Source organism: Brachyistius frenatus, unplaced genomic scaffold, assembly GCF_029030835.1.
Source record: "Brachyistius frenatus isolate BFR_SWC_R1_liver_20210118 unplaced genomic scaffold, ASM2903083v1 Contig_160, whole genome shotgun sequence".
Lineage (NCBI taxonomy): Eukaryota > Metazoa > Chordata > Actinopteri > Embiotocidae > Brachyistius > Brachyistius frenatus.
The window spans coordinates 153,009-166,523 of NW_027210759.1; the positions used below are offsets into that span (position 1 = coordinate 153,009).

The following is a 13,515-nucleotide window of genomic DNA, read 5'->3' on the forward strand; positions in this document are numbered from 1 at the left end:
CTATGCATTAAGTATGTAATGGGCACAGCTGGGGGGAAATGCAAGGCAAAAAAAGCTGACACTACATAACAGGGATGGTCACCTGGCAACAGTTCCTGGTTAACCACTGTGCAAGATGCAGCTCAGAGCAGTTCAGTCAGATGGTGTGAGGGAGAAACTCAGGTTGACAAGCGCCTGATCAGTTTGTCCCTAAAGTTCATCGTGAAACTCAAAGACATCACGTCTTTAATTTAATATAATATATCACTGGAGGGAAAATACTGCAACTCTGAACTAAGAGAAGCATCTCAAACTATGAACTGCTGTGTATGGGTCGGTGTGTTTGATTTTTTTTCTTCTAGTATTAATCACATCCATACCAATATATAAAGAGGTGACAAATGAAAAGGGGGGGGGGACACTGTTTTCCAGCACAAGCCTCCAGAACAGCTTCAGTGCTGCTTGTTAAGATATTATCAGTGTTAAACTGTACAGCAGGGAAGACGCCTCTTCCTCTGAAAGATATTCCCTCATTTGGTGTTCTGATGCTGGAGGAGGAACCTCACTGGAAACTCCTCTCCAACAGTTTCAACGCTTCTTCCTACCTGACTGCAAATGGCTCTAATGTCTCTCAGACAGGTTTTCACTGATTCAGATCAAAATTATTTGATTTTGTGGCAGATTTTCTCAAAATTTGCGATGTAATTTGGAGAGTTTTGATTGAGTTTTTTTGGAATTACAAAAAATTGCAAGTTGAGAAAAGGAAAATGCAATCTGATAAATTAATAAATATGTAATCATTTTGATAATAATCATGCTGCACATCACAGAAATATTTTTGTTCTAATATTTTACACTTATTTACTAAACTTAGAGAACTGTGGAGATTAAAGCTCCTAAAAGGTCCTAAAAGGTCCTAAAAGATCCTAAAAGCTGCATATGTTTCCAGAACAGAGCGTCTGTGACTGGAATATAGAAACAAGGACTACATCAGCTGTCAAAATAAGAGCTTTAGATGCTGTTTAATTCATGTTTATTCAACACATAGACCTGCTGGATGAAACAAACAAAGAGACGTCTCTGACAACTGGACGTGTGGAGAAAACTCATTTAACATCCAGTAATATGGAATCACTTCCTTTGATCACAAACATTTAATCACATCATTTTAATGTGAAGAACACATTTCCCACAAACCCTGTCACTTCCTGTTTCTCCTCTTGTTCCTGTTCCTCTGGTGAACAGTTTTATTTGGAGATTAAAACAGGAGCAGAGACTTTCTGGTTGGAAATGAGGAGTTATTTTTATCAATAAAGTTTTGTTTGAAAAGATTTACTTTATGTCGTTAATACTTTCAGCACAGATTCTGATGATGATGTTTTTTGTGGAAAAATTGCGGGAATTTAAAAGAATTACAAACTGACATAAATATTGCTGAGTTTGCTTGAATTTGCGTTAAATATTGCGATCTCAAGATTGTGATTTCCTGGAGGGACCGACTACTGATTCCCTGCTGTTATCGTTGATGTCATTCCCTTCGTGTTGTGAACTGAACTGCTTGTAACCGGCCGACGTCTCCCACGTCCATCCACCCCGGCAGAAGAACAGTTCCACGTCTCCGTCACCTTTGAGACGAACTTGGCGAGATTAAAACCTGGAAGTCTGAATCTGGAACCCCTCGGAGGGTATGACCTATTTTCTCTTTTAACAACATACACACTTCATTACCACCTCATTTGGACTGCTGGAACTTATCAACTCTCTGGCCTAAATCTGACATGTATTTACTTTGGTCTAATACATGAATGGTGCTGCATATATTTTCTTCCTCATACAGAGAGAAATTCTTTTTGTTGTTGTTTCTAACTCTCTAAATCTTACTTTCTATCATTTCTTGTCACAACAATTTAAGAAGAAAGTATAGAAGTTCTTGTCTGTCGATTGCTGGCAAGTGTAATTTCCAGCAAATGAAAGCTGATGTTTGAGAATATTTCAGATTTGAAAACAAAAGGTAAGATCCTGCATTGAGTTAAAACCTTCAAAGCTTTGGCATCCAGGATTAAAAGATCTGAAACCATGTTACACATTTTACAAACAAAACTGCAGACAAGTAAATGATTCAATGTGACGGTGGTCTGTGTTTATATGATCATATTGTGCACAGTGTGTGCTATAAATGATTGTATTTAATTACAACATGCACACATGTCTGCACTGCTCATATATAATTTGCATAGGGGAAAAAAACAACTAATAAATCCCTACACTTTACCATAAATACCCACAATCCAGCATCACAGAAATGATAAACAAACGCAGTAGTTTGCACCAATTTAGTGAAAAAAGTCAATGAATGTAAATGAGTGTAAACTTCTGTAGTGTGTGTATCATATAGATGATTGGATGAGAGCTGACAGCGTCACACTGAGGAGCCGTCGTGCTTTCTTCAGGTCCATGAAGACTACAATCACGCCGGGTCGGTGACGTTTGTAAAAACACATCATGAACGATACCAAGCAGAAGCAGCAGAGCCGTAGACTGACCTGTCCCTCCCCGACGCTGTGTGTGTCGATGATGGTGACCACGCCGGGGTTGTGGGGGCTACGCCGGCTGGCGCTGTGAGGCGTGCTCTCCTCATCTGGAGTGCCTGCTGGCAGCGTGCCAGCCAGCTGGGTCACAACTTTACCCACCATCGTTAGGCCTGTTTTTAAAGTCTGGAAGACAAAGAGGAAACATAATAACTGTGCAGCAGGACATTTACATATTTATACTTGTAATAAACTTATATTTTGTAGTGGACTTGGTTTGAAGCATTTACAAGACGTGAGGAGCAGCAGAGGAGCCGTTAAGTGCACGCGTGTATGTGTGCGTGCAGCATGTTCACTCGATGCCTGCTGATAACTTGTAGTGCTGATGACTTGTAGCACTACAGCCACAGGAGACACCAGTGTGTGTGTGTGTGTGTGTGTGTGTGTGTGTGTGAGGCTCCTCTGTGTCCGCTTAAGGCCCAGCCAGGGTGTCTGGCTCAAACACACCTCTGTGGCTCGATTTGAGGGAAATGGATAGTGCTGCTTAAGTGGAGTCTATCTCACCTACTACACTGTCTTAGTCTAATGGAGTCCAATGCATGTGACTGTGTGTGTGTGTGTGTGTGTGTGTGTGTGTGTGTGTGTGTGTGTGTGTGTGTGTGTGTGTGTGTGTGTGTGTGTGTGTGTGTGTGTGTGTGTGTGTGTGTGTGTGTGTGTGTGTGTGTGTGTGTGTGTGTGTGTGTGTGTGTAAGCGCCAAAGGGGCCCCGGAGAGCCTAATCAGGCATTCAGACGAGGCGGCCCTGTCAATACACGGTGGCGCCTCGCGTTTGTTGGGTCTGAGGATCGCCCACTGTCTCTCTTCGCCTCTTGGCCAGGCACACTAATAGTGTGTGCTGCCTGTGTGTGTGTGTGTGTGTGTGTGTGTGTGTGTGTGTGTGTGTGTGTGTGTGTGTGTGTGTGTGTGTGTGTGTGTGTGTGTGTGTGTGTGTGTGTGTGTGTGTGTGTGTGTGTGTGTGTGTGTGTGTGTGTGTGTGTGTGTGTGTGTGTGTGTGTAAAATGCAAGAAGAGCCATCAATTATTAAGTGAGGCGTTTGGCTCCTAATTGATCAACACTAATGTGTTTTCTAATCACTGCAGTTGTGGAGTTCTTAGTGGTAGTCCAAACAGGGGCTATTGATCTGGTGGAGGGGTGGAGGGTGGTGGGGCAGGTCATGTCTGATGGCTGAGAAAAACACACACACACTCACAGATGTCGCCATCGAAACAAATTACAACCTACTTTGTGTGAGAGACGGTTGTTCGTACACCGATGTGACACACATTTACCGGAGGAGAGACGATTTGGAGCAGTTTGTCAGAGTTGTTGCACTCTCTCTCTCTTATCTTTCTTATAAACAAAAGCCATTACACTTTAATGTGCTCCCCCCTCCCCCCTCCCCCTTTGTTTCCATGTCTCTGGACGTCAGCACTAAGAGCCAGCGTGTCGCGCCACGAGCCAGAAGGAGATACCTTGTCATCCATATTGAGATATATGGTCCTAAATGAGAAGAGGGCGGGCGAGCAGACTGCCTGTCTGCATATCAATACCCCCCCTGCTCCTGTCCAACTTTCACTACGCTGCTAACCTGTTAGCGACACAGCGCTCTTTTTAATGTACACAGTCATCAGCCTGCTAACGAGACTTCTCACACTAGCTGTTAGATACACTTGCACTTTGTAAATCAATTAGCTCGTCTTCTGGGGTCGAACGGAGGACCAGACCAGAACCATATGAGGGATATCCAGTTAGCATGTGCTGGAAAGCGGCTAAATCAGACCAGGAATGAATTTCACCTGGTATCAAAGGGAGCTGTGGGCTGTTAGCGAGCCATCTCAGAGTCACTCCCCTGTGGAGACGAGTGAAACGGGACCAGTGAAGAGAAACAGATTACAGTGGGAACAAACAGATAGGCAGGTTGATGAAGTGTCTCATAAGCTCAGGCCCAGTCAGCCAGGCGGGCCAGGTGGATCCAATGTCAGCACATTTACAGATGGTGAAGGCCGAGCTGGAAATACTGTCTTCCATGCTCTTTTATTTGGCCAACGCTCACCACAGATCAAAGGGCCTGCAGACCAATTACAGCCACAACATCAGGACTCATTTTTTAAATTTCAAATTAAAGGCAAAGTAGTTTGACTCCTCATCCATCCTCAAAAAATCATGTGTCTCTGGTGAGAGCACATGGCAGTAAAAGTTTGTGCTTTTGCCATAGTAAAGGCTGCGTTGCATTCAATTTCAACACATTTCCCCAAATCTATCCTGTATGGACACACGGCAATAAGATAGCACTGCTTTTTCAGACTTGACGATGATAACATGGATCAGGAACATGTTGTGTATGTTGCAGTTTACAGGGAAAAAAAGAAAAGAAGGGGGACCTTGTTGGAGAAGAAGACTGAACCGTCCCAGAACAGAGGAAAACCTCAGAATAAAAAACGCTTCTGACAATTGTCTGTTTCACTGAGCAATTCAACTCTGTTCAATAATGTAGCATGAAAAAAAAACTTTAAAAAAACTAAACAATCTTTAGAAAAATGAAGATAAATGTGTGTCTGTGCTGTCACTCACTTTGGCAGCATTGATCACCGTAGCTGTGTAAGACTGCGCGTTGTCACCACAAGCTCCTCCGCGAGACTGGTGACATCTTATCAGCTGCAAAATACACAAAAGGTTTACAGATGAACATCAAGTGGAAGTCTGCAGGGGATTCACCAGGAGAAAAATTTGGAGAAATGAACTCGGACATTAAAAGGCTCCGCTCTGAACTCTTTACAGGAAATTGGTTTTGCTTTCAAAGAAAGGCTACCGAACCAAACGGCCAACCTGCTCTGATTTAATTCCAAATACAATACCACTTGAAAAGGTCCGTCCCAGTATTACTCTCACTGTTCAAAATAATAGATTCTGTCATTTCTGGAAATCCTGAGGCAGTCACACAAACAGAGCCCCATCTGTCAATTACTTGAGTGGGAGAGCACCAAAACACGATTACAAATTAAATGTATTGCAGAGTGCACAATGGAGTATTTCGTTTTTTGTAAATACTTAACAATCCCATTAAACAGAAAACTCCTGTGCATCTGTTGATTTTCAAAATGTTATCATCTCTAGTGGACTCTTCTTGGAATGAGTTGTTTATCCAGACAGATTAAGGACACAGAAAATAGATAAAATGCATTTTTTGGGGGGAATGGTAAATATGTCGCTTCTCTGATAAGACACTTCTGCACTGAATGAATGTGTGTGTGTGTGTGTGTGTGTGTGTGTGTGTGTGTGTGTGTGTGTGTGTGTGTGTGTGTGTGTGTGTGTGTGTGTGTGTGTGTGTGTGTGTGTGTGTGTGTGTGTGTGTGTGTGTGTGTGTGTGTGTGTGTGTGTGTGTGTAGACAACCTTGTTCTCCGCGTAGGCCAGCCAGCGGCTTCCCAGAGCGATGGGATTGAGGCTGGGGCCGGGGCAGGGGTAGCAGCCTGAAAAGACAGGAAGATGGTTCCACTAACAAGGAGAACAATAATGACAAAATACACAGAAACAGAAATACACATTCATGTACGTTTTAGTAAATAACCTCATGATTGAAAGTTAACCATAAAACAGGAACTCAGAGGCTCCTCTCTAACTATCTTAAACCATTAATGTGTTTGTGGGGAACGATAAATGGGAGTCTAATGAGGGTGACGTGTCTCTACGTGTGTGTGTGTGTGTGTGTGTGTGTGTGTGTGTGTGTGTGTGTGTGTGTGTGTGTGTGTGTGTGTGTGTGTGTGTGTGTACAGTATGACCTAATGGAGACTGTGGTACCCAATAAATTGAGGATGGCTCCTCTGCTGATTGACCAACACAATAATCCCTGTGGTGACACACAGACACACACACACACACACACACACACACACACACACACACACACACACACACACACACACACACACACACACACACACACACACACACTGACACGCAACCATGAGCAGTCAGCAAAAATAAAAATAGTAAGCAATAATCCTAAATGACAAATAAAACCCTGCGTTCACAAACAGATAAATGAATTGGACAAAACAACAATGTGTTTTTTCTCCTCCACCTCCAGCATATGAACTGCAGGGACTAACACCCAGACCGAGAGGGGCGTCTGTCACTCGTGAACGCAGGCCAACATGTGCTTGTAAACAGACGGCAGAAATGATTGATTCTGTCATAAATATATTTAAATGCAAGCAGATACAGACAGTGACAGTCTGTCTGCTTCCAGTAAGCGCAAACACACAGGCAACAAAATGTTGATCCAATAATGATCACACCCGCTGCGTTCGAGATCACAGGCGTTTGTCACACGCACACACACACACACACACACACACACACACACACACACACACACACACACACACACACACACACACACACGCGCGCGCGCAGACACACTTAGCTAATGTAAGTGCACAGAGGTGTGGGGGAAATGGCTTGCTGACAATAATTTAGTGCTCAGGGAGCAGATGAGGTAGAGGCAGACAGTAATTTAGTGAGCTGTGTTGGGGAAGGGGCTGATGGGGAGAGTGGGGGGGGGGGGTTGAGGTAAGCCACAAGGGCTGCTGGTAACGCCAGAGAAGCCTTTTGTGCCTTTCCAAGGCCGAGGGGAGCCCAGGCGGTGAGATAACATGTGTTTGACATCCTGGGTGGAGGACGAGGGGCTGAGCGGAGAGGAAACAGACACGAAGACTGGAATCAAAGGAAGAGAGAGAAGGCCCAACCCTCAAAGATCTCTGTGGCTCTTCTTCTTCTGCTGTTACTCCTTTCAACTTTCTAAATTTCTGCTGTACTAAATTGTTCTTTAGGTCAGAAACAAAACTTTACACGCTGGCCTGTGTGAATCTAAAAAAAGATCAACTGCTGCCAAATTAGTGAATGTTTTAGTGTAATGAAGTGCACACGGAGGCCCTCGTTTCTTCCACAGTTGAACAGGCTGGCACTCCACCAAGCCAACTACATTTGTCATCGGGCCACCATTTATTTGTTATTTTTATAAGAAGGATGCACTCGGTGGCCAACATGAAAAACAGATAGAGCCAAGTTATTCCACACGTAGCGAAAGCCCTGCATGATGTAAAAATATACAGATATGAGCAGAGTGTTGACAACAAAATCCAAACAAAAGAGTAGCTCTGTGAAAGCAAATGTAAGCAGCAGGCATAACAATATCCACCGATCTGTGTGTCTGGACGCAGACTTGCAAAGGGCCCCGTTTATCTGCAGGTTTTAGAGTCAACGACACTGGAAGGGTCCAGACGCAGTGTTTTTGGTTCTTTAAGTCCACTTTTATGATTCAGATGAAGAAAATCAGAAACCGAATCAACTGAGAAGCCCCAAGTTCTCTAATCATCCATCTCCAAATGTAAGGGAAGATGTTGGTGAGGGAAAAGGGGAACATTATCTTTCTTGTCCAACAAGCACGGCAGCCAGACCCAAACATTGCGTTGCAAAAGCAGTTTCCTGAGAAGTCAAACCATCCCAACATGCAGCTGTGTGAGTTTCAAAGTGCTGTGAGACAGAAAGTGTTCAAAAACCTGCATTTGTACAGTCACACTTTGATTTTTGAACTGTGGGTTGATAACATTGTGTTATATTGTTCGTGTTGGAAGTGATTTAATTTAAGCAAAACCTTAGGTTGCAAAAACAGGACAGCATAAAAGGATTTGGGCCTTTTGGTGTTGCACTACATAGAGTGGGAGCATAGAGGGCGCTGTTGCACCGATGTTGCATGAAGTATATCAAAATAAAAATCATAAATTCTGACTGAGCTTGTCAGAAATTATGCCTGAAAAATTTCAAATATATGTTTTTCCACTGGTAGTGAAATAAGCACTCTTCACGTGATGTCATCATGTATACAAGTTTCCTTTGTGATCTGACACCAACTGGTCTTCTGCAGGTTATTAAACCTGCCACCTTATTTCTGCAGCTTATTAAAGAGAAGCCATCGCTAACCGATACGCGAAGAAAAGGTAACCGCTCTGAACAGCTGGTAGCAGAGAGCTGTGAGTGCGTGAGCAGAACTAGTGTACGTTTGAATTTACAGCGGGTGATTAGCCACTGTGAGAAAGAGAAGAGCAAACGACCAGTAACACCGACACACTGGAAATGAGACGACACACCTCCTGCAGCACGTCAGTCTGATGGAAACAAACTAAAGAGAAAGACCTGTTTCTTTTCACTCACGCTATTTACTTCATATCATTTTTCATTTATATGTTTGCAGCTGTATATTTTCCCTGCCTTTGTATTTTTTAATTTTGATCATACTCTGTTAATAAAAGTGCTTGTGACATTTCACATGTAGCTTTGACTTACAAAAAAATATTCAACCCACTTTGGAGAAAATATCAAGATACATATCGTATACTGCCATGCAGCCAAAATATATGGGGATATGACTTCTGTCCATATCGCCCAACCTGAGGTCCAACCCATGCAGTTTCCTGTCATTCCCCACAGCAGTGGAAACAAGCAGCGAACCAAATGTGAGCTCACACTAGTACTAGCCTCTGCAAATATCACGCAGCATCCAAATCCAAAGAGTGCTGTGTTTAAAGTCAGCCAGTACAAACAGAGATAGACTGGTGGTGTCCTTCTCTGTGCCATGTGCATATTACAAACTGCATCAGTGCTCTCATGCACCTTTCTTACAGGCTATAATCACACGTCTCAGGCTTTATTCACTGCCCACATTACACCTGGTGGCCATCCATGTACAGCACAGAGCCGTTTTCATTGGATGGATAACTAATGTGTCTCCAGATTGAAGGCTCCTTATTTAAAATGTCTATTCTGTCTGTTTTTCCTATAAATTTCAGGAAGTAAATCCAATGAGAGACACTCTCACTTCATGTTGAAGTTCATAGTTCAAAAACGTACTAAGTTGAGAGTTTGAAATGTGTATGGAGATTGGACAAAACTAAAAGGCTGAAATGTTATAAAAAAAAATTTAAAAAAAAAAGAGAGAGAGAGAAGACAGTAATTACAGTTCGCTTCACATGTAATTAATATGAAGTACAACCAACAGCCACAGACTCACACTCTTTGTTCAGAAACACAGATGGTACCGAACCATGATGGTTGTTCCAGTCAGAAACACTAAACCAAGCTGTGGAATCAAGATGAACAGAGAAGAAGTGTGTTGCTGGTGGTGAGTGCGTTCCAGCTCAGAGCACACACACACCACTCCAATGCAAAGCAAGAACATAAACATGGGCCGAACACTAAGTGCTCATAAAAACACGACATGTCCACCATCGTGTCCCCGGACGTTTGGCGGTAAAACAGCTCATCCGCAGCAGATCTCCGCACATCACAGCACCCTTTGTTTACTGCTTTTATGGCCCAAACGGACCAAACAACGTTATGAAGAGGAGGCCCCTGCATTCAGAAACAATTAATAACTATTGAGCATGTTTGGTTTCCTGTTGCCCAGACACTGATAGGGAAGGCCGGCAGACAACGAGGAGACACATTAAAGCCAGCCAGTAAGGTCAGTTTACTCCAGTCAATGACTTAAGTGGACAGCAATGGCCTTGTAATACAGTCTGGCCTTTCTTGCACAGCCTCCTCGAGCAGACACGGCAGGTACAGCTGGGGGACGCTGGAGCTGGGCTGTAAACAGTTTTCCTGTGTTGAGCCTCAAATGGAGGGCCTCACATCATGTTTTGATAAAAGTGGTTTAGTCACCGTGCGGAGCCGGAGAGGACGGCACTACAGCAGGTCTTGGTGGCTGCTTGTATTATAAGCAATGATCTGCTTTGTGTTTGTTTGGGTTGTGTGATGCCAGCGTGACAGAGTCACTGGTCATGTTTGGAAAAAATACACATCTTACGTGACTGGCACTGTTTGTTTGTGCTCCTGCACACGGCACAGAACACTGAGGTTGGGCCCAACATTTCACAAATACTTGTTTCCATTGGCAATAAAATAATAACAAGTCACATGTGATCACAATCTATGTGAAAATCCAACTTCTTTTTTATGGGAATAACAACAGATTTCTGCAACTTAGTAAAACGTTCCTCCTTTCTTGCCAGACTTAGCAGCAGGTTAGAAAATTTAAGATATAAATCGAGTGTTCGTGAAGTGTAGTTTGCAGTGAAAATGTCGACACAGGGGGATACAAAATAAATCCTTACTTGTAACAAAGAACTTCTTGGTGAAGGTGCAGCTGTCAAACGCTGCAATCTTTTCTTGTAGGCTCACGACAAGAATGCTGTGGGAAGGAGGAAATAGAAATAATATGTTGAAAATAAATATTCACTGTATCACAGACGATGGCTTTTCTTTAGGTCAGTTGGTCTTACTGTTTGTTGCAGTGGAGGTCATAGATAGGCGTCTTGAACTGAATTGATTTCACCATTTCCCCCGTCCGTAGAGAGTACAGGTCAGTGCAGCAGTAGGGAGGGCTTGTCCTGAAAACAGAGAAATAAATTCACTCTCACAATATATCTCTCAAAAGTTTTTGTGACAAAATCAGGAGATTTTATTCATAAGCAAAGTTTTCAAGTCTTTGACTAAAACCAACGAATGTGCAGAATACTTTGTTTGCAATCCAGATATTTTCATTCAGAGTTCATGTTTTTACTTGAAACTTGATTGAAGTAAGAGAAATACTTTTTTTAAACTGTCTTTTATTCTTGCTTGAAAGAGACACAAAAATAACTTCATAAAGGAGCGTCAGGGCAGGACACAGGATCATTTACTGATTAAACAGAAATATTCTGACATGTGACTCCAACCATTACTTATAGAGATATTTACCAACATTAAAATCTGTCTTGGAGTAAAACTATTCCAACCCTGCATTAGGCCATGTCTACCGAGAGGAGTCAGCGTTAGCAGCAGAGCGCTGTCTGTGTCTGAACAGAAGGCCTTCAAGCACAGTGTCGAGCTGCAGGTCAACTGTATTTTGGAGGCACTCAGAGCCCAACACATAATCACTGTAGTTCCACATATGCACTAGAAGAGTAAGAATATCATATAGTATTTGTTTCCACTGTGTCCCACTGGACTGCCCTCTCTGAGGGTCCACGGAGTCAGAGGGAGTAACATGAAGGGCAAAAGGGGAAATGCTTTGTCATGAAACACATTTACTAGAAGCCCTTCTATCAACACAGCATAGAAGAGGGTTGCATGAGGGAGCTTATCCAACAGCAGGCAGCGGCTGTTGGCAAAGGAACATTTAGACATAAATCTTAATCAAGAAAGACCCCCCCCTCTTCCCTACACACACACACACACACACACACACACACACACACACACACACACACACACACACACACACACACACACACACACACACACACACACACACACACCCCGTCCCTCGAGCCCCTTCCCTCTCTGTGAGGAAAGCCTCTTGCTCCTCTATTCTCTGTCACCCTTGGCGAGGCCTGTGGTGCCGTGTTGGCTCAGGATGCAGGGGTGAAATGTACTGTTAGTTTTGCTTTTTGAGCCACAGGACTAAGTGCTTTCAACAGGCCATTTAGTCTGCGTGTGCATACCGAGGGCAGATATACACTTCATCAGTCTCAGCATGGACACTTTTTGAACTAATGGGGGGCATTCGTTGTGCCGGCGAACACAGTGACTTCAAATTTGAACTCCTACAAATGGAGTTCTTTCCTAATTTTTTTCCATATGTTTAGTTAAAAACATATGGAAAAGAACAAAACCCAGCTGCACACCTCCATTGATTGTATTTTAATAGTGATGATTAGCTTAGTAAAGACGGTTAGTACGATTTGACAACTTGATCAATGAGGAAACTCCTTTCTTGCTCACTTGAGCCACAGCAAGACATCATCAGGAAGTAAGCTATAACAGCAGACAGCTACTGCCAACTGACTGAGGGAAGACTTTCATCCATTACAAGACACAGATGACCTCAGCCATGTTGAATATTCCAGAAGCACAGTGTTCCACTGACCAACTCCTGTGTCGAGGTCTGTCTGCGTTCCCAATCACTACTGTTGTTTCTCTTCTTTAGGGGGGAAAGAAATCTGCTTCTCTCATTCAAAACTCGGACACATGCATAGAATATGTGTAGAACCAAAGGCAAACAGTGGAGAAAAGAATCCATATGAAAAATGATAACGAAATTGTCCTGCGTTTACGGATAAGGATAACCTCTGAAGTATATTTGAACAAGCATCAGTGATTCATAGCCTGCACAGGGTTTTAATTAGTTTTAATTTGTTGTGTTCACACGAGAACCTGCATGTGTCACAACAAGATTAAAGAGTCCACAGCCACGCTAGCAGATATGTGGAGCTCTGCTGAGACCCAGCAGGGCTTTGGGCTAAATGCTGGTCACGCAAACATGTTTAAAAAGACAAGCAACACTAACACGCTCATGTTTAGTAAATCTAATGTTTACCACGCTCACCCTTTTAGCATGCTAGTATCTGCTAATTAGCACTAAACACAAATTACAGCTAAAGGCGGAAAGAGCATCAGTTTGGCTGGATACAGAATAACAGTCAGTCACCGTACGGCCGGGCCGTCCACGGGCCGTCTGAGTTTTAATGGCACCTTTTGTCAACAAAGTTAAAGGTTAAAATATATACTAATGAAAGATGTCTATGGAAAGCTAAGACTCTCGTGATTCGTTTTATCATCGAAACAATGCCAGATGGACCCTTTACAAACTTTGCTCATTGCTCGTGTTATTGTAACTAGTTTGATCAGTTCTTTTTTATATAAATGACATTTTTCACCATATTACATGTTGTATTTCCAAATTTCTACAAATGGCTTTTTCTTTGGAAACGCCTAGACATACCCTCAGAAAAACAAGTGTAAAACATTTTATCAGTATTATTGTTGTTAACTTTAAAGCTGGACTAAGTCAGATACCATAGCGCCACTGTGTTTTCCAGATAATACCTTGTACCTTCAGTCATTGACAGGCACTTTTTTGCAAAAATGATTC

At 42.9% G+C, this 13,515-nt stretch overlaps 1 protein-coding gene across 2 annotated transcripts in view; it reads right to left on the minus strand.

Moving 5' to 3' along the window:
* LOC138631597 (BCAS3 microtubule associated cell migration factor-like) overlaps nucleotides 1-13,515 on the minus strand; it is a 212,482-nt gene that overhangs the window by 153,005 nt on the left and 45,962 nt on the right. For both annotated transcript variants that reach the window (XM_069716632.1, XM_069716631.1), the window contains exons 8-12: nucleotides 10,883-10,990; nucleotides 10,715-10,791; nucleotides 5,937-6,013; nucleotides 5,117-5,200; nucleotides 2,523-2,693 (exon numbers count right to left, since the gene is read on the minus strand). In XM_069716632.1, the coding sequence (XP_069572733.1) occupies nucleotides 2,523-2,693; nucleotides 5,117-5,200; nucleotides 5,937-6,013; nucleotides 10,715-10,791; nucleotides 10,883-10,990 (517 nt within the window). The remainder of the gene's footprint in view (nucleotides 1-2,522; nucleotides 2,694-5,116; nucleotides 5,201-5,936; nucleotides 6,014-10,714; nucleotides 10,792-10,882; nucleotides 10,991-13,515) is intronic.